The sequence below is a fragment of the Chaetura pelagica genome, unplaced genomic scaffold (assembly GCF_000747805.2).
Source record: "Chaetura pelagica isolate M959 unplaced genomic scaffold, ChaPel_1.0 scaffold53, whole genome shotgun sequence".
In the NCBI taxonomy this organism is placed as follows: Eukaryota; Metazoa; Chordata; class Aves; order Apodiformes; family Apodidae; genus Chaetura; species Chaetura pelagica.
The window spans coordinates 1,201,362-1,222,924 of record NW_009952880.1 but is presented as its reverse complement, the minus strand read 5'-3'; the positions used below and the strand labels follow the sequence as shown (position 1 = coordinate 1,222,924).

Sequence of the window (21,563 nt, the reverse complement as noted above, 5' to 3'; positions counted from 1 at the left end):
GCAAAATTTTCCATAAATTTTTCTTAAAAAAGCAGGGACATGTCTACATAACAAAAAAAGCACCAAATATTATTTTATATGTTCTACCTATCATAAAATCAAAACTTTTAAGCTCACAAGCTGATATGGATCTACTGGCAAATCATAAGTGACTGCGGGTTTCAGATGTTAAGAACTTTGAAGTGTTAAGAATTTCACTCGGCCAGAGATATTTCTGTCTTGATGCTGCCTTCCTTCTCCCTCCCTGAAAATTAACAATATGGTGATGCAGTGTCATCTTCAAAACTTCAGAACTTTATTTATTTTTCATTTTATTTTTATTTTATTTATTTATTTACTTTAAAAAGTATTTTTCAGTGAAGTATTGAAAAATACTATTTGAACCTCATGAGATTCACCTGGGCCCACTTCTCCAGCTTGTCCAGGTCCCTCTGGATAGCATCCCATTCCTCTGGCATGTTGACCTCACCACTCAGCTTGGTGTCATTGGCAAACTTGCTGAGGCTGCTCTCAATGCTACTGTCAATATCATTAATGAAGATACTAAACAACACAGGTCCTAGTATGGACCCCTGAGGAACACCACGCGTCACCATTTTCCATGTGGATATCGAGTTGTTGACCACTACCCTCTTGATGTGACCATCCAGCCAATTCCTTATCCACTGAACAGTCCACCCATCAATCCAATATCTTTTCAATTATGAGAAAAGAATGTTGTAGGGGAATGTGTCAAAGGCCTTGCAGAAGTCCAGATACATGACATCTGTAGGTCTTCCCGTGTCCACTGATGCAGTCACTCCATTGTAAAAAAACACTACATTGGTCATGCAAGATTTGCCCCTAGTAAAGCCAGGCTGAGTGACCTGAATCATATCCCTGTCCTTCATGTGCCTTGTCCCATGATCGTCACAGGCACAGAGATGAGGCTGACAGGTCAGTAGTTCCCAGGGTCCTTCTTTGTACCCTTTTTAAAAATGGGTATAATGTTTCCTTTCTTCCAGTCACCAGGGGCTTCACCTGACTGCTATGACTTTTGGAGAGTGGAGACTCATGGAGAGTGGCTTGGCAACTGCATCAGCCAATTCCGTAAGGACTCTGGGATGCTGGATGTTGGAGTAGGTCTAGAGGAGAGCCACAAAAATGATCAGAGGGCTGAAGCACATCTGCTGTTAAGAAAGGCTAAGAGAGCTGGGGTATAAGTTGGAAGAGCTAGCTTAATGATTGGTAGAGTTAGGTTATGGTTGGACTTGATGATCTTAAAGGTCTTTTCCAGCCAAATTGATTCTGTGATTCTTTTCAACCTGGGGAATGGAAGAGATTGAAGGCTCTTGAAGGCTCTGGGGACACCGTTTGAAGCCTTCCAGTACCTGAAGGGGGCCTACAAGAAAGGTGGAGAGGAACGTTTTTCTTTGGAGAACTACAGGAACATTGCCAGGGTATGTAGGAATGCAACAAAGGTTAAAGCACTCTCAGAATTAAACCTGGCTAAGGGAGTGAAAGAGAACAAGAAAGGCTTCTTCAAATAAATCAGTGGTGAAAGGAGGGAAAGGGCAAATGTGGGCCCACTGCTGAATGAGGTGGGAGCCCTGGTAACAGAAGATACAGAGAAGGCAGAGTTACTGAATACCTTCTTTGCTTTAGTTTTTACTCCTAAGACCAGACCTCCTGAATCTCAGACCCTGGAGGTAAGAGAGAAAGCCTGGAGAAAGGAATAATCTCCACTGGTCCATGAGGATGGGTTTAGAGATCAGTTGAGTAAACTGAACATACACAAGTCCATGGGCCCTGATGAGATACACCCACAAGTGTTGAGAGAGCTGGCTGATGCTGTTGCCCTACCACTCTCTCACCATTTTGAAAAGATCATGGCAAACAGGAAAGGTGTCTGAGAACTGGAGGAAAGCCAGGGTCACTCTGGTCTTCCAAAAGGACCAGAAGGATGATCCAGGAAACTACAGACCAGGCAACCTCACCTCCATCCCTGAAAAAATGATGGAGCAGCTCATTCTGAAGGTCATCTCTAAGCACATGGAAGGTTAGAAGGTTATCAAGAGTAGCCAGCATGGATTGACCAAGGGGAAATCATGCTTGACTAATCTAATAGCCTTCTATGATGGTGTGACTGAATGAGAGATGAAGGGAAAGCAGTGGATGTAGTCTACCTTGACCTTAGCAAGGGTGTTGACACTGTCTCCCATGCTGTCCTCTTCAGCAAGCTCAGCAAGTGTGGGGTAGAATAGTGGACAGTGAGATGGACAGAACTGGCTAAAGAAAAGAGTTTGGAGGGTAATGATCAATGGTGCAGAGTCCAGCTGGAGATATGTACCTTGTGGATTTCCCCAGGGATCAGTGCTGGGTCCAGTCCTGTTCAACATCTTCATCAATGACCGTGGTGAGGGTACCGAGTGTGTCTCAGCAAGTTTGCTAATGATACAAGATTGGGAGGATTGGCTGATTCACTTGAAGGCTGTGCAACTATTCAGCAAGATTTGAACAGACTGGAGAGCTGGGCAAAGAGGAACCTAATGAGGTTCGACAAGAGTCCTGCACCTGGGGAGGAATAACAACATACACCAGTACAGATTAGGAGCTGATCTTCTAGAAGGTAGCTCTGTGGAGAAGGACCTTGGAGCCTGATGGACAGGTTATCCATGGGACAGCAATGTGCCCTTGTGGCAAAGAAGGCCACTCGTATACTGGAGTGCATGAAGAAGAGTGTATTCAGTAGGTCGAGGGAGGTCATCCTTACCCTCTACTCTGCCCTAGTAAGACTACAGCTGGAGTTTTATGTCCAGTTCTGGGCTCCCCAGTTCAAGAGGGACAGGGATTTACTTGACAAAGTCCAATGTAGGGCTACAAGGATGATTAAGGGACTGGAACACCTGTCTTATGAGGAAAAGCTGAGAGATGTGGGGCTGTTTACTCTAGAGGAGGGAAGACTGAGAGGGGATCTTACCAATGTTTACAAATATCTGAAGGGTGGTTATCAAGAAGGATGGGCCATTCTCTTTTCAGTTGTGCCCTGCAGTAAGACAAAGGGCAATGGATGCAAACTAGAGCACAAAAAATTCCACCTCAACGTTAGGATTAGTTTTTATGGTGAAGGTTAGGGAACACTTGACCAGGCTGCCCTGAGAGGTTGTGGAGTCTCCTCTGGAGACTATAAACACATGTCTGGATACATGTGACCTGCCATAGGTGGTCCTGCTTTGGCAGGGCGGTTGGACTCAGTGATCTCCTGAGGTCCTTTCCAACCCCTGCGATTCTATTGATTCTATGATTTTACTACTTTCAAAACTCAAACACATGTTGTTTGTTGTAGTCACAAAAATTCTGCAACGGTTCCATGACCTTTTCCAAACACCTTTATTGTTAATGGTAACAAAATGAATAATACACATGATAACAGTCCAGACAATGAGGGAAAGAAAGATTTTATCTGCTATTAATATGCTTTTCATAGAAAAAAAAACCACAAACCAAACCAAAATAAAATGAAAGACCTATTATATAGGTTTGTATATCATAAATCTGCAAATTAACTATTTGACAGATGAAGTGAAAACGTGACTATTCTTCATTATAGGTGTTCTTAAATTATGATGCTTCAAATACTCTCGATATTTTACCAGTATAGGAATGGTGAATAATTTCTTTCATTCTTAGTTAATACCAAAGAAAATACTTTTTTAAATTTTTTTTTTTATTATTATTATTTTTTATTGTGTACATGAACTCACTATATTCCTCTGCTTATGAGTAAGAAGAATGCTTCCAGCACAGTCCCAAGGCAGGAGTTTGAAAGTTGCACAGTTTCCTCAACTGCACTTAACAAAAAAGACTGTTGTTAGACAATGAATGCTCTGGCTTGTTAAGATTTTTTTTGCCACTTGAGAGTATTCAGAGAGCTTAACTAGACCCATTAGGCAGTAATTGCTTGATAATTGTTATCATAATGTAAGCATGCTCAAAACAGTTTAAGCCAGGAGAAAGCCAAATAATGTGGAGTTATTACTTGTCAGGTCAGTACAAATCCTATAGGGTTTTTTTTTACTTCTAATGGCAAAAATGCTATTTGCTAGGCTGTTACAACCTAATTCATGTTGTTTGCTTAAATAGCATGTGGGATAAGAAAACTGCAATTATTACTCTTGCTGTTACCATTCAAAAGGATGGGCTACATCATCAGGTCAAATTTAACAACAGGCTAAAATTCCAGTGAAATCAAAATCAGGGCTAAAAATTACCAGAGTTCAAGTGTTATGAATTACCCTTGCTGATTTTTTTCCTAATTTATGATGACAGAAGCACTGTGGAAAACATCAGTGCTAGAATGACAGCTTTTCTGACAGATACCAGCCATATTCCTACTACCTGACATTCACCATTATGCATGAAGGAGAAAAATAAGCAAAATATTTGCCTATTAAAAAAAAAATCAATTTTTTTTTTCCAAATTTGTATGGAGAAATTAAAATATATAAGTTAATAGTTAAATATAAATGATCAGAAAACTATATCCCGATTCTGTTAATTTTACATGGAAGGAATAAAAATGTGCTTTTTTTTTTTACATTATTATGGGTTATTTTTTGTTGCTGTCATATTATAAATTCTGCCTTCAGTTATTTCAAGCATAAAAGTATTCTTACTACCTGCATAAATGTATTCTTAGAATGTATTCTTCTAGCATATAGTTTTCAAAAGTTTGCCAGTGTTATTTAACATTTTCATCTTTTTATCTGTTTCATTTGAAATACTTCTGAAATCAATTTATGTTGGAGATTTGGGAGATAGTTGGGATTTGGGTTTTAGGTTTGGATATCTAATAATTATTTTACAATGTTTTGAGGTTTTTTTTTTATTTATTTATTTCCAACATCTGTTTGGATATCCATAATCTTAATTTTGTTGTAAATGCACAGCCTACATCTGGGGTCCCCAGTTCAAGAGAGACAGGGATATACTTGAAAGAGTCCAATGAAGACCTAGAAGGATGATTAAGGGACTGGAACATCTGTCATATGAGGAAAGGCTAAGAGACCTGGAGCTGTTTAGTCTTGAGAGGACTTAAGAGGAGGTATTATTAATGTCTATAAAAATCTGAAGGGTGGATGTTAAGAATGGGCCAATCTCTTTTCAGTGGTGCCCTGTGATAGGATGAGGGGAAACAAGTTACAACACAGGAAGTTCCAAAAACTTAATTACAATGAGAGTGATGAAGCACTGGTACAGGTTGCCCAGAGAGGTTGTGGAGTCTCCTTTTCTGGAGACTTTCCTGACTCGTTCCTGTGTGATCTCCCCCCGGTGTTCCTGCTTCAGCAGGGGGGTTGGACTCAATATTCTTCAGAGGTCCCTTCCAACCACTGTGATCCTATGATACTGAAAATTTATGTAATCTGTTTCCAACTGCTGTGGTCCTTTACCTTCTGAGAAACAGTTGAAATAGTTCAAAATATCTGGGAAACACCTTGCATTATATTTTCTGCAAATCAGTATATTTTAACCATTATCCTGTTTTTCATCCATGATGATTAAAAAGACTGGTATTGTATTCTGAGATAATGGACTTTTATTCTAAATGAAACTGGAAAGTGTAAAAATCTTTCAGTTCTGTTTAGAACACATACAGTTTCTTTGTAGTGTTAGCTACACTATTCTTTGATTTTGCTAATGAAAATTTTGATGCAGTTAAAAAAAATCTGACTGACATATATACTGTAGTGTAAAAACCAACTGAAAAGTGTATGTGGGGAGAGGGGATTGTTTCAGCATTTTAAGGGCATAGAATGAAATTTCTGAGACAGGAAGACAGCAGGCTCAGCAGTAAGGGAAAAGAATCAATTCTTGAATGACAGAATTTAGAGTAAAGAGTTATGTGCTTGTGCGTTCCACCTTTGCTTAAAACTTCAGATAGAATTAAAGGCTGCATCAGAGTTTTAGTTTTGTTTTAGTTTTTAGAAGTCCCTTAAAATGGTCTAAGTTATGTCTCTGTCACGATCCGGTATTCGGACACGTGGCAATTTTTTCATAAAGGTGATCCCAACTGGTGAAATTAAGACGCAAACGAGGTCAGATGTCACATACACAACAAACTTTTTATTAGAGTAACAAAGCAAAGGTCCCTAGAGCGGATAGGACAGGCAGGAAAGAGAGGAGAAAGCAGAGAGATAGAGGACAGAAAGCAAGAGCATAGTTACCACCCACGGTTCAGTGATGTCACTCTTCTTTCCGGAGTAAGGAAAAACTCCTATCTTCTCCGTGCTCCTCCGAGGTAACAGGGGGGGTAGGTATGGCGCCAGGTTAAGTCCTGCAGATAGTCTGAGATGTCTGCATAACAAAGGGAGGATAAGGCCACTGGCACCACAGGTTTAGCCTGCTCCCAGAGAAAGATGCAAATCTCTTTAGTCCGTCTGCAGATCTCAACAGATGTTGTTTCCCAGATGTCACAGGACACACATCTTGAGTGCCAGAGTCTGTCACTTATCTCTTGGATTGTTCGAGACAAACACTGTGAATTCTGAATACCACAGTCTCCCATACACTGGGAATGCAAACATGTTTTCTTATTTGTATATGCGCACTTAAGCTAGAGCTTCTTAAAAGACGTATACATATGACCCAGAGACTTTGATAGGAAGTTTCCAGTTCTTGCACTGTTAGCAGCAGTTTCAGTCTTTGTTTGATGAAGTTTTGGCACAGAAACTTGTCATTTTCTTCCACAGTTGAGTTCACTTGGTTGCTTTCATGAGTGATATAGTAAGCTGTTCTGCTCAATATATACCTTTTTTGATAGCTGACTGGGAAATTGATCTGTTGGTAGTTTATTTGTTAATTTGTTCATTTTCTAGTAAGTGGCTCCTTTTAAAGTTCATGGTACCATTCTATGATGGGTTAACAGGCATGGGCTGCTAGGTGCCCATCAGGCTGTTCTATTACTCTGCCTCCTCAACATACCAGGGAGAGAAAATACGATGAAAAATCTCTTCAGTCAAGATAAGGACAGAGAAGCTAGGTATCAGGTAACACTTGTTACCATCATTTGCAAAACATACTCAACTTGGGGAAATTAATTTATTGCCAGTCAAATTAGAGTAGGATAATGAGAAATAAGAACAAATTAAAACAGCACCTTCCCTTCACCACTCCCTCCTTCCCAGGCTAAACTTCACTCTTGACTTCTCTTCCTCCCCCTGAGTAGCACAGGAAGGACAGAGAATGAGGGTTGCATTGTCACCATAACACCTTGTCTCTGCCACTCTTTCCTTCTCATGGTCTTCCCCTGCTCCAGCACTGCATCTCTCTTACAGGCTACAGTTCTTCATGAACTTCTTCAGAGTGAGTCCTTCCCATGGGGTTCCTGTCCTTCAGGAGTGGAATGCTCCAGAATGGAGGTCAACAGGATCACAGGTTCTTCCAGGAACCTACTCCAGTGTGGTTACTGGCCAATATGGCTGTCCATGGGGTCAGAGCTTCCTTTGGCAAGCATCCACCAGCATAGACCTCCATGGGTTAAAGGGGCACAACTTGAATTGTCTTCTCCACAAGCTATAAGGGAATCCCTGTCCTTGGTTTCTGTAGAGTTGTTTTCCCTCACATTTTCTCACTCCTCTCCTGCAGCTGTTTTACATAATTTTTTTACCCTTTCTTAAATATGTTATCACAGAGGTGCCATCAGCTGGCCTGATATGCTCAGTTTTGTCCTATGGTGTGTCTGCCTTGAAGCTACCTGGAGCTGCAACTATCTGACATGGGGCAGTTTCTCTCTCAGAGAAGCCACCTCTACAGTCCCTCCCTGCTGCCAAAACCCTGCCACATAGACTCAGTACACATTTACAGTGCAAAATCAAGGTGATACTTGTAGGAACATCCACTGAGACTTAATTCATTAATATAATTCCTGTGTTTCTGTCCTCTTTGATATGTGTAGCTGCTTATAAGTTTGGCTGACATCATTTAGTGACCTCCCTGTTTTCATGTGGAACAGACTGCTTACCCTCAGTGGGATGAAAAAGCTGCATGCAAGGATATTCTCCTTTTTCTAACTACTGAATGGAAGAACAAAAGCAGGGGCAAGTTAATTAGAAGTCCTCAGCCTCTTCCTCTGATTGCAGTTTTTCAACTTGACAGTGAGCTTAGTTTTGTGAGATGATCATAGAATCAGAATTGTAGAATGTGTGGGATTGGAAGGGACCTTTAAAGCTCATCTAATCCAGCCCCTCCTGCAGAGTACAGGGACATTTTTGACGACATCAAGTTGCTCAGAGCCTCATTAAGCCTGACCTTGAATGTCTCCATGGATGGGGCCTCCACCACCTCTTTTGGTAACCTGTTCCAGTGCTTTACCACACTTCTAGTAAAGAACGTCTTCCTAATATCCAATCTAAATCTATCCTGCTCTAGTTTAAGGCCATTGTCCCTTGTATCACTACAAGCCCTTATAAACGGTCCCTCCCCAGCTTTCCTGTAGCCCCTTCAGGTATTGGAAGGCTGCTATAAGATCTACCCAGAGCCCTCTCCTCTCAAGGTTGAACAACCCCAACTCTTTCAGCCTGACTTCGGAGGAGAGGTGCTCCAGCTCTCTGATCATTTTTGTGGCCAGTCTCTGGACTCGTTCCAACAGGTCCATGTTCTTGTGTTGAGGGCTCCAGAACTGGACATACGATCATAATTTTTTAAATTATTGTTTTATAGATCAGTTGTTGCTTTTACTGATTGCTCTCCATATCTTCGGCATCTTAACTAAATTTTCTATAAAAGCTTCCAACCTGCAGATCTGTGTTATCAAAGAGACATAGCATTAAATAAAATATATAAATTTTATTTATAAAATATAAAAAAATGTGAGAAAATTAATTCCAAATATAATAAATCTTGAAAAAACCTTCCTATCAATAAAAAAAGTACAAATCCCCCTATTAGGAGAAAGAAATTAACTAGAACATTTGTGGCTCTTATTGCTCTTTAAACTTATGCTTATCTAGGAGTGACATTCATCATAATGTTCTCAAATAGCTTTGGAGAAGGATTTTCCAATACTTACGAATGATACTCAAAAGACAAGTTGACATGAGAGGAAACAGAGTTGTGAGTCTGTAATATTAATATTTGTCTGATCACTGAATTGGAAGATATTGTGCATTGTCATGGTAAAAATGTTGTTACTAAGAAAAGGTATCCCAAATGTTCTTATATATTGCCTCATGGCAGTGATGTACAACTGGTGAGTTGTAAATCAAAGGTCAAAACCAGAGATGTTGTGGATACTGCCTTCCTGGAAGTGCTCAAGGGCAGATTGGACAGGACTTTGAAAACCTGATCTAGTGAAAGATGTCTGTGCCCATGGCAGGGAGTCTTGGAATTGATGATCTTTAAAGGTCCCTTCAACCCCAAGCCATTCTATGATTGGTCTGGATGGTTGCACTCAAAATTGCAGCCAACAGTCTGTTGTGATCAGTGGCTCAAAGTCCAAGTGAAGATCGGGGATGAGTGACATTCCATAGGGGTCACTACTGGGACCAGTGCTGTTTAACATTGTCAGAGACATGGACAGTGGGATTGAGTGCATGCTTAGCAAGCTGTATGGTGTGGTGGACAAACTGGAGGGAAAAGATACTATCCAGAGGGACCTTGACAGGCTTGAGAGGTGGGTCCAAGCTAACCTTGTGAAGTTCAACAAGGCCAAGTGCAAGGTCCTGCACCTGGGTTGGGGCAACCCCAAGCACAAATACAGGCTGTGTGGAGAATGGATTGAGAACAGCCCTGAGGTAATGGGCTTGGGAATTTTGGTTGATGAGAAGCTCAACGTGAGTCAGCAATGTGTGCTTGCAGCCCAGAAAGCCAACTGTATCCTGGGCTGCATCAAAAGAAGTGTGACCAGCAGCTCAAGGGCGGCGATTTTCTTCCTTTACTCTTTGTCCAGTTCTGGAGCCTTCAATATAAGAATGACATGGAACTGTTGCAGTGAGTCCAGAGGAGGGCCATGGTCAGAGAACTCGAGAAGGCTCTGGGGAAACTTTATTTTGGCCTTGCAGTACCTGAAGGGGACCTACAAGAAAGCTGGGAAGGGACTTCTTACAAGTTTCCAGCTTGGTGGCCCCCCAGCATATGCTATCAGATTATTCCTCCACATTGGCTGGATGTTGCATTTTCCCTTGTTGGACTTCATGAAGTTCCTGTTGGTTCATTTCTTCAGCCTGTTGAGGTCCCTCTGTCATATCAGACACTGCTCTTGGTTTGATGTCTTGGCAAACTTGCTGATGGTGCACTCTGCCCCATCAACCAGATAACCTGTGATGATGTTAAGCAGGACTTGTCTCATTGATGACCCTGGGGCATACCACCAGCTGCTGGCCCGTAACTAGACTTTGTGCTGCTGATTACTATCCCCTTAGCCCAGTCTTTCTTTCAGTTTTCAGTCCACCTCACTCATTGTTCACCTAGCCCATGCATCAACAGCTTGACCGAATATCTTTTGGAAGATAGTGTCAAAGGCCTACATGTAGTCCAGGTAGACAATATCCACTCCTCTTATCTACCAGGCTAGTAATTTAATCACAGAAGTTTATCAAAGTTAGCCAAGCATGACTTGCTCTTGGTGAAACCATACTGACTACTGGTGATTTCCTTATCCTTGAAGCTTATGGAAATAGTTTGCATCATTAACTGCTCCATAGCAGTATTAATATTAAATAAAATATACCTCAATCATTTAATAAATAATTGATTAAACATATTTCCTACTGAAACTACTCTTCTGTAATAAAATACATAATAACACAATTATTTTGATGGACAGACCTGTGATTTTATGGAAAATTATGGAGGTAAAACCTTTCACTCAGCAGCATTTCATTGCTTATACCGTCAGATATAAGTGCACATCATGTACTTACTGGGAATTAGTCAGATATCCTCAGCACAAAAGCAATTAGCCATCCTGAGGGCATATGAGGACACACAGATATATAAACAGGATGTATTTTCTTCTCCTTGCCTAGTTTCACTTCTACAATTGAAGAAGGTAAACAGAGAACTTTTGACTGATGAACAAAGGGTGGGCATGACATTATTAGCAGTCTGTAGGTGTTTTTTTTCTAGTTAACAGTGAAAACTGATGAAAGTAGATAGCTTGTGGACATGTTTCACTGAAGTGGATTTCTTACTATTGCTAGTATTTTTGGATCATTCATACCATAGTTTTTTGCAAGATAATGTTTGCAAAAATAGATTTATTTATGGATCAATAATAGATGTTTTGGCACTAGAGAGGAGACCAGAACTTCCAAGTCCAACCTTTTCCTCTCTGTCTTCTAGGTACAAATACCATTCCCAAACCATGTTAAAATTAGTTACGAGCCAGTCATTTCCTTCATTGGCTAGATAAAAAAAATGTATCCTCTTTTCTAGTAACTTAATAAAAAAATATTTTAAAATAATTCAATTTTGCATAGAAATACTAATATTTTTGGAGGTATAATGAAACAATATTTGCAAAAGTCAAGATATTTGATGTGAGAAAATATTGCAAAATCCAATCAGAAATAATTACTTAGAGGTAAAAGACCCCAAACCAACAACACAATATTATGTTTCACAAGGTAATAGTTATGTAATAATTTATATTGTTGGGAATCTGTTAAACACACTGACTTCAGTAGAAGCCAATGATTTTTATTTGCACTCGTTTATTTCCCTTTGTGGATGCTGTATTGATAGTTGAATTAAAATGTGTAATAATTTATTTTTGTTTCTTTGTAGAAGGCCTTACTTTCAAGGTAAATACTTTTTTTTGTGGTAAACTTTTTTTTTTTTTTTTTTTTCCCCTTGGTCTGCATAGGTTGATAAACTATTGAGGTGTTCCTCTGCTTAATCAATCTCAGGAACTCTGAATGCAAGCCAACATAATACTGGTCATACTTCTATGCAAACAGAAAACTGTAACATGAAAAATTAAAATATAATCTCTTCATGCTGTCATTTAAATGTGCTATCCTTCAATTTTAAGACTTTTCCAATAGTATTTTTTCTGAGGATAGGGAAGGACTATACATTTGTTTTCAATTATTGTGGCCCCAAAGTAAAGAATTCTAAATGACCTTTACATATAACTATTAGCCTCTCCAGAAAATTTAGTGACATCTAACACTGGAGATGAAAACAAAACAAATAAATGACAACAACACAAAAAAACAAAACAGTGACCTCCTATCCCTTTTTAAAGAACTTCACAAAAGAAATTAGATTATGAGTTTAGCAATGACTCTGCACAGCAGAACTCATCCACTATCTGTAGGAATGAGATTACTGGCAACCACTGACATGTCATACTCCTGGATAAGCCCACCTAGTCTTCAACTAATTGCCAAAATAGAACAGTTCTCCTGAAGATGCTGTATCTGCCAGGTTTGTGTGGAGCTGTTGGCTGCTTTACAGCATTTCAGATGGTGCTACTTAAAAATATGTGTGTGAGTGAATTCTATTTTAGATGTCCACAGTGTAGACATCCATATATAAATTCTTAATCTCATTTTATAGTCAAAGAAGAGAAATAGGTACTTCTAAGCAGTGGCTGATCTAGTGTGTGTTATCTACCTTTGATGAAATTGATTACACTCTAGACATGTTTTTTCACTGGTTATGAAGAAGCCAGAATCCAGTATAGATGTTTGCACTGTGTACATCTACAGTTAAGTATGATGAATCCCACTGCCAACAAATGGACTCAACAATATAGAAGGAACTTTCTGATTCAGCTAGTGAGTATCTATCTTCTGGAATTCTCTTACAAGCTTTGTGTGCCTCCTGTTTTTTCTGTAATGTTTTGTAAATCTTTCTTTCTCCTCAACTTTCCCCTCTCCCCCTTTTCTTGTCTTTTTTGATACTCAAAGACTAAATTTAATTTGAAAGGACAGAGGTGCTTAATATTTAGGCTGTTTCATTTTGGATTGTGTTACATTCATGTAATAGGTGACCACTAAAGAGCCAATTGAACTATACTTATGCTACACAGCGTAAGTGTATTAAATTATTGAGTCAGTGAATTATACACAAGGGACAGCAAAATAGTATGTACTATAGTTGTGTTCTTGGCAGGATGCTGTAATTCAAATTTGTTGCTTGCTATTAATATTATATAAGATACAGCTCATTATCATATATCTTAGCTAAATTTGTAAGTACTATTTTAAGGAGAAAATATTCATAACATCTAGAAACTCCATCATTCCTTTACTGCTAAAATGTCAAATTTTATGGAGTGAAAACATTAGTATACATCTGAAAATATTTTTGGAGTTACATTTGCATTGGAAGCTGTAGGATAACAGATGTACTTATCAAAATATATACAACTTTAAATCTTTACACTTCCCCTTAAGAAGCAGTTCTGAAGCACATACACGTGCTTCTGTTACATACCATTCTGCTTTGTATATTTTGAAATTTTAAAAAAAAAAAGTTTTAAAGGCCTTAAAAGACCTCCAGGGATGGGGCATCAACAACCTCCCTGGGCAACCCATTCCAGTTCTTCACAACCCTTATAATGAAGAATTTCTTCCTAATATCTAACCTAAAATAAGTGTATTAAATTATTGAGTCAGTGAATTATACACAAGGGACAGCAAAATAGTATGTACTATAGTTGTGTTCTTGGCAGGATGCTGTAATTCAAATTTGTTGCTTGCTATTAATATTATATAAGATACAGCTCATTATCATATATCTTAGCTAAATTTGTAAGTACTATTTTAAGGAGAAAATATTCATAACATCTAGAAACTCCATCATTCCTTTACTGCTAAAATGTCAAATTTTATGGAGTGAAAACATTAGTATACATCTGAAAATATTTTTGGAGTTACATTTGCATTGGAAGCTGTAGGATAACAGATGTACTTATCAAAATATATACAACTTTAAATCTTTACACTTCCCCTTAAGAAGCAGTTCTGAAGCACATACACGTGCTTCTGTTACATACCATTCTGCTTTGTATATTTTGAAATTTTAAAAAAAAAAAGTTTTAAAGGCCTTAAAAGACCTCCAGGGATGGGGCATCAACAACCTCCCTGGGCAACCCATTCCAGTTCTTCACAACCCTTATAATGAAGAATTTCTTCCTAATATCTAACCTAAAACTCCCCTCTCTCAGGATCTCAGAAGCCTCTCTAGGATTTGTAGAGTCCTAGATTCATAGAATTGTTAAGGTTGGAAAATAACCTTCAAGGTTACCAAGTCCAGACATCCGCCTACCGACCCTAACTACTTAACCATCCTGTATCACCACGTCCACCTGTTTTTTGAACACCTCCAGGGACACTGCCTACACCACCTCCATTGGCAGCCCGTTCCAATGCCTCACCACTCTTTCTGTGAATAATTTTTTTCTTAATATTCAATCTGAATAATTAGTAATGCTAATCTGGTTTAAAAATATGTAGCCTATAATAATAAATCAGCACAGTTGTTTTGTTTTTTTTATTTTTTTTCTGAGGTGCTTATTCTTACAAACCATAGCAGACTAAAATATAGAAGTATCTTGAGGTTTTACTGTAATGTTAAACTCATTCAAGGATGCCACCTACCTTTGGTCTACCATTTACAGCTTTTTCAGAAAAAAACCCCAAACAAAACAAACAAACAAAGGACAAAATATTAGGTGACTGGTGAAAGAAGATTTTTTTGCAGGTGTATTACACAGTTTTAAGGTATTTATCCAGATAAATCTTGGGTTTTATTTTGAAAAGCTCCAGCACGCTCAACTTTAAATGCTAGTTTTTCATCAAAAAGCCTTTTCATTATTCTAAAGGGAATAATCAACATAATAAGTACTGGCAAATTGAGCCGTCTTTGAGTCTGATCAAATTGCATCTGGCATTGTGAAACAAGGATTGTGAAAATATATCTTACCACTAAGAGTACCTGCTTTCTTCAGGCTAATTTGCAGATTTCAAGTACATTTTTATTGCAAGTTTTTGTACTTCACATGTCAAAGATTAACAGCAGAAGATTAATTTCACTAAAAATATACACAGTTTTTCACAAGTACAACACATAAATACTTGTGCACTACATACGTGGTAACTTTTATTGGCTCTTGCATGTTGGATATTGGCAGCTCTGCTGTTGTTGATGTATGTTACTATTTCCCCATTTGTACAGATTCCCTTAAAGTTAAATGTCTTCAAGTGTCTGTCAACAAGAATGTTTGCAGATAAGTGGCAAGTCTACTTTGTACTGTAAATGTACTCAGGTTTGGTATTCTAAATCAAATTTGAAATGGGTTGTTCATTAGTAGGTGGCATACAGTTATTTGCTTACCCTTTGAAATTCTGCAGTTATGAAATGTTTCATTTGAACTGTAACGTATCTGGAGTACTTACTGGTTGCTGTTTCCAACCCTCTTCCAGCAGAGATATGTGTGGCATTATATACAAAATTATATACTGGCTCAAGGAATAATATTTTACTTTTTCCTATACATAAAATATGATCCTGTTTCATGGTTATTGTTTCTGTTTTGCTTTACTACTAGCAGTTTTATACAGGTTTTCATCATCTTCTAATTTTCAGCAGATTCGAAAACTTATTTATTTGTGAACATTGTTAAAAAAAAAATGAAAAAATCTTACTTTTCTCCAGGAAAGTGAAGAAAATATTTTGAACCTTAATTATATGTGTGTGTGTGTATATATATATATATATATTTTCCTCATAGCCTTCTATGAGGAAATTACTAGGTGGATAGATGATGGTAGAGCGGTAGATGTGGTTTATCTTGATTTCAGTAAAGCATTTGACACCGTCTCCCACAGCATCCTTGTGGATAAGTTGATCAGGTATGGGTTTGGTGACCAGGAAGTGAGGTGGATTAGGAACTGGTTGAAAGGAAGGAGTCAGAGAGTTGTAGTCAATGGGGTAGAATCTGGTTGGAGGTGTGTTACTAGTGGAGTCCCACAAGGGTCGGTGCTGGGACCGGTGTTGTTCAACATCTTCATCAACGACCTGGATGAGGGTATAGAATGTACCCTCAGCAAGTTTGCTGATGACACTAAGCTGGGAGGAGTGGCTGACACACCAGAAGGCTGTGCTGCCATTCAGAGAGACTTAGATAGGTTGGTGAGTTGGGCGGGGAGAAACATGATGAAATTCAACAAGGGGAAGTGCAGAGTTTTACATTTGGGGAAGAACAACACCATGTCCCAGTACAGGTTGGGGGCTGAACTGCTGGAGAGTAGTGTAGGTGAAAGAGACCTGGGGGTCCTGGTAGACAGGAGGATGACCATGAGCCAGCAATGTGCCCTTGTGGCCAAGAAGGCCAATGGCATCCTGGGGTGTATTAGAAAGGGTGTGGTTAGTAGGTCAAGAGAGGTTCTCCTCCCCCTCTATTCTGCATTGGTGAGGCCACATCTGGAGTATTGTGTCCAGTTCTGGGCCCCTCAGTTCAAGAAGGACAGGGAACTGCTTGAAAGAGTCCAGCGCAGAGCTACGAAGATGATTAGGGGAGTGGAACATCTCCCTTATGAGGAAAGGCTGAGGGAGCTGGGTCTCTTTAGCTTGGAGAAAAGGAGACTGAGGGGTGACCTCATCAATGTTTACAAATATGTAAGGGGTGAGTGTCAGGGAGATGGAGTTAGGCTTTTCTCAGTGATGACCAGTGATAGGACAAGGGGTAATGGGTGTAAATTGGAGCATAGGAGGTTCAAGGTGAATATCCAAAAAAATTTTTTTACTGTGAGAGTGACAGAGCACTGGAACAGGCTGCCCAGGGAGGTTGTGGAGTCTCCTTCACTGGAGACATTCAAAACCCACCTGGGTGCGTTCCTGTGTGATGTACTCTAGGTGGCCCTGCTCTGTCAGGGGGGGTTGGACTAGATGATCTTTCGAGGTCCCTTCCAACCCCTAAGGTTCTATGATTCTATGAATTTAAAAAAAAAAAAAAAAAAAGAAAAAAAATAAATATCTTGAGACACCTGTTAACAGAACTTGTACTTTCCTTAACCTCTACCCTCTCTTCTCCAGTGAAATACACGTAGCACAGAATATTGTTTATTGTGCTAAAAAAAACTGTTTCAGGTTTCTGACACTGCTCGTAAAGACAAACATTTCTGTTACAAAAAGGCAGATGATTTATATCAATTTGGTGGTATTCAGTTAATATAAAATATCTGGCCGGATAGTAATTTTAAAAGATCACTCTTGCACTTAACATAGAAATATGATAAAGAGACTAGACTACTTCTTGTGTTTAATGGAAAGCAGGATTATGATTTAGGTCAATTAGCTAATTATGCAATTTTTCTTAATATCTTATATGTCTTGTTATAAATACAAATCTAAGTTTTCTATGCTGTACACTTATGTATTGATATTATTGCCAAATGTATTTCACTTTTAATAAGTTAAATACACTTTCCACTTGAATTCAATACTAATATTAAATGCCCAGAAACTCCTCCAATGTTTTATTGATGAGTATTTGTCCTATTCCATAGTAACTGTACATCAAATAGTACATAATTTAAATTTAGACCAAAGCTGGAGACTTTGGGAAAAAAAAAAAAGTGAATGAAATATGTGTCTGCCTTAAATCTGGTTACGGATTTTAATTTAAATTCTTATGTCTAGGCCTAAAAAATTTGTGGCTAGAACAACACAAACTATCCAGAATTATTATTTTTTTTTTTTACACTGAGAAGATGAAGAAGATTTATGCTTTGTTTTGTCTGCTTTACTCGAGACAGAGTAAAGCAGCTATTTGCCTACGCAATTCTGCATGTCCTCTCCATCTGGGCCCTCTTAACTATTCCCTGGGATATAAGGCACATGTACATGCACACAAATACATGGATGCACACACATTTGTGTACATGAATATGCCAAACTGGCTGTTTCTCAGTTTTCTGATGTTCTTGTTTACACCTGTAAAGAAAAGTGCTTCTCCTCCCTTTAGAACAAATTACAATTCTCAGAGCAAACATCAGTTTCTCTAACTTGCCTGTACTGGCTTTTGTTCATAGAAACGTGTCCTTGACATAATTACCAGAACCTCTGTGTAACAAAGTAATATAGACATAAGTGTTAAAAATTCCTACGCATTCTGTCATTTTTATCATTATGAAAATTTGAATAACTCCTGTTTTGATCCAGCTTCATCCTACTTGAGCCAGATTATAGATGTCAGGGATAAATTGCGTTCTTCACCTTCACTGCATTTTCTTAATGAAGTACAATTATTCAGTTTTTATTTGAAGACAGTTGTATTGCATGAAGTGGAATTAGTTATGTTGTCCTTTGAGTATATCTTAATAAAAATGTAATGCAATTATTCAGAACTATATTAAACATGTAGCAACTACACAAATAAGTGAAATGATGGTGCTGAAAAGTTTATTTAAAGATTCCTCTCTCAGGTATGTTTCATATTTCTAAAATGTATTTGTCTATTTTATTTTCTAGGTTATTCAAATAAATTTTGAAGAATTTGATCTGGAGATTGGCTATGACACACTGACAATTGGTGATGGAGGAGAAGTGGGTGATCCTAAAACTGTGCTTCAAGTGTAAGTCTTTGGTATTTGTAATTTGTGTTCATTGCAGAATGTAATAATTGTATTTTTGGACAAGAATAAATAGCTATTAAAATCAGGTAAATCTCAAGAAAGAGTAAACTTACTCAGCTTCTAAAATTACTGAAGGTGACTGTTTAAATCCATTGTTATATGTTTACTTTTCTGAAGACTGAAAGAGCTGAGCCAGACATAAGAAAAAGATAAAACTAAAATCAGAAATTTTCAAAGACATAGTCTGTACATTCATGTGTGTACATGTAGATCTTTAGGTGCTATTGTGCTCACTTTATAAATGTGTTCTCAAAAGTATACAGGAAAATAACTGAAAATAGGTATGTAGACAATTTACACAAAAACTTATACAATCTCTAGCAATGTTAGTATGATAAAAGAGGTACAATAGGTTCTTGATGTTTAAGTGGTTGGTACTTGGACCAGTGCTATTTATCAACTTTGTCAGTGACATGGACAGTGGCAGCGAGTGCATGCTCAGCAAGTTTGCTGAAGACACCAAACTGTGTGGTGAGGTCAACACGCTGGAGGGAAGTGATGCTCTCCAGAGGAACCCTGACAGGCTTGAGATGTGGGCTCATGCAAACTGCATGAAATTCAACAAGACCAAGTGCAAGGTCCTGCACCAAGGTCGGTGCAATCCTAAGCACAAATACAGGCTGGGTAGAGAATGGATCAAAACAGTCTGGAGGAGAAGGACTTGGGAGTGATGGTGGACAAGAAGCTCAACATGAGCCAGCAATGTGTGCTTGCAGCCCAGAAAGCCAACCTTGTCCTGCATCAAAAGAAGCATGGCCAGCAGGGCCAGGGAGGTGATTCTCCCCCTCTTTTTGGCTCTTTTGAGACCCCACTGAAGTACTGTTTCCAGTTCTGGAGCCCCCAGCATAAGCAGTGCATGGATCTCATGGAGAAAGTCCTGAAGAGGGCCATTAAGATGAGCAGAGGGCTGAAGCACCTCTCCTACGAGGACAGGCTGAGAGAATTTGGGCTGTGCAGCCTGGGGGAGTCTCCTCAGGGGAGACTTTATAGCTGCCTTCTAGTGCCTGAAAGGGGCCTACAGGAAAGCTGGGGTGGAACTTTTTTTTAAAAGGGCTTGTAGTTAGAGGACAAAGGGTAATGGAACAAAACTGGAAGAGGGGAGATTCAGGTTTGACAGAAGGAAATTCGTTAGTATGAGGTTGATGAGGCACTGGGAACAGATTGCCCAGGGAAGTTGTGGAAGCCCTATCCATGGAAGTGTTCAAGGGCAGGCTGGATGGGGCTCTCAGCAACCTGATCTAGTGGGAGGTGTCCCTACCCATGCAGGGGAGTTGGAACTAGATAATCTTTAAGGTCCATTCCAACTCAAACCGTTCTATGATTCTATGGTTAATTTCTCTGGTTGTTCATAACTCTGTGCCTAGAGTTATGAATTGAATACAGTTGTGTGCATTTCTGTGGAACTGAGGTCTCTGCAGGGTGGACCAGTGTTAGGTTTTATTGCCAAGGGATAGAGGGGAAGGAAGAAAAGAAATGGGGACTCCTCCTTTATAGATCAGTCACAGCATTTTTTCAGGATGTTTGGAAGTCTGTTTTCAGCACTGTGGCATGACAGTTATCACACGTGTCTCTTAATATAATACACATTTGGGCACTGATTCCTGTAACATGCATTTGGAAAATAAAGTGCACAAGGCATGTGTATTTGCTGTGTTGGGTGTGTTGAAATCTTCTGAATATCCTTTTCGTCTTCAGTCATTCAGGGAGAATGCACGTCACTAGTATGTGGGAGGGGTGGTTCTGGAGTCCTAGAGGAAGAGGTGGAAAACACTCTGCTGAGTGTCATACCTGTTCAGCTATTTAATAAAAAAGGAGGCATCACAATCGCATCAATCCATTTCCACTCTGACAGTGTTCACTGCTCACCTTTTGAAAGGAAAGGTGTAAGAACATACTTCCAGGAGAGGAATCCATGTAATAAATCCAGGGTAGAGGAAGTCACATAAACCTCAGGAGGAAAGAAAAGATAATTTGTAACTGCAGAATGTCATTATTATCTTAAATAACTTCCTTCACATAATGCTGATTTTTCTGGACCTTATTGCTCCATGGCTCAGAAGTCTTCCCAAATATTGTTCTGGGATCCCTAAGCACCTAAAAAAAGAGCAAAAAGTGATTTCTGTGTTCTAGTGATTGATTCTTGTTTTCAAAAACACATTATCAAATGCTTTTTTTTTCCCCCTCGTGTGCTATCTAATTGAAATATATTGTTTCTGAAAACTCTATAATTTTTTTTAAGAAGTGTTTATAATTGACTTCAGAAGTAGAAGTTATAAACTTTTGCTCTCTGTTTATCATAGGAATTATTTTCTCTGACATAACAAAGAGATTAGTATTCTTGGTGGCTTTATTACTCCCAAAGTGTGCCATCAATCACCAGTGACAATTGCAAATCTCTGTTCGCCATTACATTAATGTTGTTTCTGAGGAACATCCTGTTAATCTATTAATTTGGCAAAGACTGAACTCACTCACTGAAGACATTTTCCCTTAGTGCAGGAATGAGCAGTTAGAACGTTATTTTGGCCAAGCATTTACTTGTTCAATTCTGGTGAGAGTCGTTGTAGTAGCTCCATCTGTGAACACAGATGTGGGAAATAGACATGAATTTCTCACACAGCAGAGTATTTCATACAGACACAAGCTAAAAAAGACCAGGGGGGAGAACTAAAATTAACTGCAAATTATACTTAAAACAGTCCATTTGAAGTTTCATCTAGATTTAAAGAATGTCTAGAACTGGAAAAAAAACAAACCAAAACCAAAAGAATCCCAAAACTAACAGTTTTCATTCTGATGCAATCTTTTCCTTGTACCTATCTTTTAGGAACAGAAAATGTTTTGGTACTTTCTACCACTCTGTTTTAGCTGATAAACATACTAAATTTGGGACAAAGTTTTGGGAAAAAAAAGCCATATAACATATAACTGCAGCTT

The 21,563-nt window shown here is 38.8% G+C and overlaps 1 protein-coding gene across 2 annotated transcripts in view; it reads left to right on the top strand.

Annotated features, from left to right (window-relative positions):
- Positions 1–21,563, top strand: part of CSMD3 (CUB and Sushi multiple domains 3) — a 545,585-nt gene that overhangs the window by 249,437 nt on the left and 274,585 nt on the right. For both annotated transcript variants that reach the window (XM_009995351.1, XM_009995350.1), the window contains one exon: positions 18,463–18,566. In XM_009995351.1, the coding sequence (XP_009993653.1) occupies positions 18,463–18,566 (104 nt within the window). The remainder of the gene's footprint in view (positions 1–18,462; positions 18,567–21,563) is intronic.